The 5,000-nt window shown below is 55.5% G+C and overlaps 1 protein-coding gene across 1 annotated transcript; it reads left to right on the plus strand.

Moving 5' to 3' along the window:
• Window positions 1-847: 847 nt before the first annotated feature.
• LOC138353237 (uncharacterized abhydrolase domain-containing protein DDB_G0269086-like) lies at window positions 848-1,243 on the plus strand. Its single transcript, XM_069306123.1, has one exon. It carries the CDS (start codon window positions 848-850, stop codon window positions 1,241-1,243), a length of 396 nt encoding a protein of 131 aa, XP_069162224.1.
• The last annotated feature ends 3,757 nt before the right edge of the window (window positions 1,244-5,000 follow it).

Genomic DNA, 5,000 nt, shown 5'->3' on the forward strand with positions numbered 1-5,000 from the left:
CAGCACCCTCTCTTATATTAGAGAGGGTTGATGTCACCAGCACCCTCTCTTATATTAGAGAGGGTTGATGTCACCAGCACCCTCTCTTATATTAGAGAGGGTTGATGTCACCAACACCCTCTCTTATATTAGAGAGGGTTGATGTCACCAGCACCTTCTCTTATATTAGAGAGGGTTGATGTCACCAGCACCCTCTCTTATATTAGAGAGGGTTGATGTCACCAGCACCCTCTCTTATATTAGAGAGGGTTGATGTCACCAGCACCCTCTCTTATATTAGAGAGGGTTGATGTCACCAGCACCCTCTCTTATATTAGAGAGGGTGGATGTCACCCCAAGCGGCAGTGGAGCACTTTGAGATCACCGGAGATGAAGTAATGAAGCACTTGCTGGAATTAGACACAACAAAGACCTGACCTGAGTAGATCTCACTGTGTATACAGAGACAGAGAACCAAAGACCAGTGTTGAAAATTTCCTTTAATACATAACATTTCACTGGATAAGGGAAACAGCCAACTTATTGCCTATATACAGAATGGGAAACACAGGGACTCTACTGTAGGCCAGAGCACATAACATGCAAGGAGACGGACTTCATTTCATGGAAAAATTATTATTATGAGTACACTCAATATGAGGGGCAAGTCCTGGAATATGAGGGACCAGTCCTGGAAGATGAGGGACCAGTCCTTGAAGATGAGGGACCAGTCCTGGAAGATGAGGGACCAGTCCTGGAACATGAGGGACCAGTCCTGGAACATGAATGACCAGTCCTGGAAGATGCGGGACCAGTCCTGGAAGATGAGGGACCAATCCTGGAAGATGAGTGACCAGTCCTGGAACATATGGGACCAGTCCTGGAAGATGAGGGACCAGTCCTGGAAGATGAGGGACCAGTCCTGGAACATGAGGGACCAGTCCTGGAACATGAGGGACCAGTCCTGGAACATGAGGAACCAGTCCTGGAACATGAGGAACCAGTCCTGGAACATGAGGGACCAGTCCTGGAACATGAAGGACCAGTCCTGGAACATGCGGGACTAGTCCTGGAACATGAAGGACCAGTCCTGGAACATGCGGGACCAGTCCTGGAACATGAGGAACCAGACCTGGAACACGAGGGACCAGTCCTGGAACATGAGGAACCAGTCCTGGAATATGAGGGACCAGTCCTGGAATATGAGGAACCAGTCCTGGAATATGAGGGACCATCATACGGTCCATATCAGTTCCAAATCTAAAACGCTGCAAGAGAGCACGACACAGAGATCTGTGAGTTACGAGGCAAGACTAAAGAACTGTCATCTCGCGTCAGATCAAGAGAAGAACCATTAGATACATCATTAGAACTTACAAATCCTCAATGAAATTTCGAGGGTAGAGAAGGGAAGATTATTGACGAAGGGGTACACGGACCCGAGAGTATTGACGTAGGGGTACACGGACACGGGAGTATTGACGCGGGGGTACACGGACACGGGGGTATTGACGCGGGGGTACACGGACACGGGGTTATTGACGCGGGGGAACACGGACACGGGAGTATTGACGCGGGGGTACACGGACACGGGGGTATTGACGCAGGGGTACACGGACCCGGGAGTATTGACGCAGGGGTACACGGACACGGGAGTATTGACGCGGGGGTACACGGACACGGGAGTATTGACGCGGGGGTACACGGACCCGGGAGTATTGACGCAGGGGTACACGGACACGGGAGTATTGAAACGGGGGTACACGAACACGGGAGTATTGACGCGGGGGTACACGGACACGGGGGTACACGGACACGGGGGTATTGACGCAGGGGGTACACGGACACGGGAGTATTGACGCGGGGGTACACGGACACGGGGGTATTGACGCAGGGGTACACGGACACGGGGGTATTGACGCAGGGGTACACGGACACGGGAGTATTGACGCGGGGGTACACGGACACGGGGGTACACGGACACGGGGGTATTGACGCAGGGGGTACACGGACACGGGAGTATTGACGCGGGGGTACACGGACACGGGGGTATTGACGCAGGGGTACACGGACACGGGGGTATTGACGCGGGGGTACACGGACACGGGGGTATTGACGCGGGGGTACACGGACCCGGGAGTATTGACGCAGGGGTACACGGACCCGGGAGTATTGAAACGGGGGTACACGGACACGGGGTTATTGACGCGGGGGTACACGGACCCGGGAGTATTGACGCAGGGGTACACGGACACGGGAGTATTGAAACGGGGGTACACGGACACGGGAGTATTGACGCGGGGGTACACGGACACGGGAGTATTGACGCGGGGGTACACGGACCCGGGAGTATTGACGCAGGGGTACACGGACACGGGAGTATTGACGCAGGGGTACACGGACACGGGAGTATTGACGCGGGGGTACACGGACCCGGGAGTATTGACGCAGGGGTACACGGACACGGGAGTATTGACGCAGGGGTACACGGACACGGGAGTATTGAAACGGGGGTACACGAACACGGGAGTATTGACGCGGGGGTACACGGACCCGGGAGTATTGACGCGGGGGTACACGGACCCGGGAGTATTGACGCGGGGGTACACGGACCCGGGAGTATTGACGCAGGGGTACACGGACACGGGGGTATTGACGCGGGGGTACACGGACACGGGAGTATTGACGCGGGGGTACACGGACACGGGAGTATTGACGCGGGGGTACACGGACACGGGAGTATTGAAACGGGGGTACACGGACACGGGAGTATTGACGCGGGGGTACACGGACACGGGAGTATTGACGCGGGGGTACACGGACACGGGGGTATTGAAACGGGGGTACACGGACACGGGGGTATTGAAACGGGGGTACACGGACACGGGAGTATTGACGCAGGGGTACACGGACACGGGGGTATTGAAACGGGGGTACACGGACCCGGGAGTATTGACGCAGGGGTACACGGACACGGGAGTATTGACGCGGGGGTACACGGACACGGGGGTACACGGACACGGGGGTATTGACGCGGGGGTACACGGACCCGGGGGTATTGACGCAGGGGTACACGGACACGGGAGTATTGACGCGGGGGTACACGGACACGGGGGTACACGGACCCGGGGGTACACGGACACGGGGGTATTGACGCGGGGGTACACGGACACGGGGGTACACGGACACGGGGGTATTGACGCGGGGGTACACGGACACGGGGGTATTGACGCGGGGGTACACGGACCCGGGGGTACACGGACCCGGGGGTATTGACGCGGGGGTACACGGACACGGGGGTACACGGACACGGGGGTATTGACGCGGGGGTACACGGACACGGGGGTACACGGACACGGGGGTACACGGACCCGGGGGTATTGACGCGGGGGTACACGGACACGGGGGTACACGGACACGGGGGTATTGACGCGGGGGTACACGGACACGGGGGTATTGACGCGAGGGTACACGGACACGGGGGTATTGACGCGGGGGTACACGGACACGGGGGTACACGGACACGGGGGTACACGGACACGGGGGTATTGACGCGGGGGTACACGGACCCGGGGGTATTGACGCGGGGGTACACGAACACGGGGGTATTGACGCGGGGGTACACGGACACGGGAGTATTGACGCGGGGGTACACGGACACAGGGGGTACACGGACACGGGGGTATTGACGCCGGGGTACACGGACACGGGGGTTTTGACGCGGGGGTACACGGACACGGGGGTATTGACGCGGGGGTACACGGACACGGGAGTATTGACGCGGGGGTACACGGACACGGGGGTACACGGACACGGGGGTATTGACGCGGGGGTACACGGACACGGGGGTTTTGACGCGGGGGGTCAATATTGTAAGGGAAGGTACTCCACTGGATAAGGGAGTACCTAAGCAACAGAAGTCAGCGAGTCACTGTGAGGGATGAGGTCACGGAGTGGCGAGGCATCACCTTTGGAGGAACTCCACCGGTGCAGGAATCACTCCTTGGACCTATACTGTTCCTGATATATGTAAATGATCTCCCAGAGGAAATAGACTCGTTCCTCTCAATGTTTGCTGATGATGCAAAAATTATGAGGAGGATTAAGACAGAGGAAGATAGTATGAGGCTACAAGATGACCGAAACAAACAGAAGGAATGGTCAAACAAACGGCTACAAACATTCAACCTAAGTAATTGTAAGGTAATGAAACTAGGGGGGGGGGGAGATGGGGGAGGAAAGAGGAGGCCAGACACTGGATGCGGAATGGGAGATAGAGTTCTTCACGAAACGGACAGAGAGAAGGATCTAGGAGTTATTATGGCACCAAACCTGTCTCTCGAGGCCCATCAAAAGAATAACATCTGCGGCGTATGCAAGGCTGGCTAACATTAGAACTACACTCAGGAACCTGTGTAAGGAATCATTCAGAACCTTGTATACCACGTATGTGAGACCAATCCTGTAGTATGCGGCCCCAGCATGGAGCCCGTACCTTGTCAAGCACAAGACGAAGCTGGAAAAAGTTCAGAAGTATGCCACTAGGCTAGTGCCAGAACTAAGAGGCATGAGTTATGAACAAAGGCTGAGGGAACTGCACCTCACGTCGCTGGAAGACAGAAGAGCCCACGGAAACATGATCGCCACATACAATATTCTCAGGGGGATTGACAGGGTAAACTAGGATGGATTACTCACCCCTACACTGGGACACTGGTGGAAGCTGAGTACCCAAATAAGCCACAGAGACAATAGAAAAAACTTTTTCAGTGTCAAAGTAGTTAGTAAATGGAATGCACTAGAAATTGTTGTGGTGGAGGCTAACTCCATATACAGTTTCAAATGTCAATATGATAGAGCTTGAGAAGCTCAGGGATCTGTACATCAGTAGATTGACGGTTGAGAGGTCAATCCCCGCAAGCACAACTAGGTGAGTACATGCACACACACGTACACACACACACACACACACACACACACACGCAAACACACACACACACACACACACACACACACACACA

Source organism: Procambarus clarkii, chromosome 56 (genome assembly GCF_040958095.1).
Source record: "Procambarus clarkii isolate CNS0578487 chromosome 56, FALCON_Pclarkii_2.0, whole genome shotgun sequence".
NCBI classification, from domain to species: Eukaryota; Metazoa; Arthropoda; class Malacostraca; order Decapoda; family Cambaridae; genus Procambarus; species Procambarus clarkii.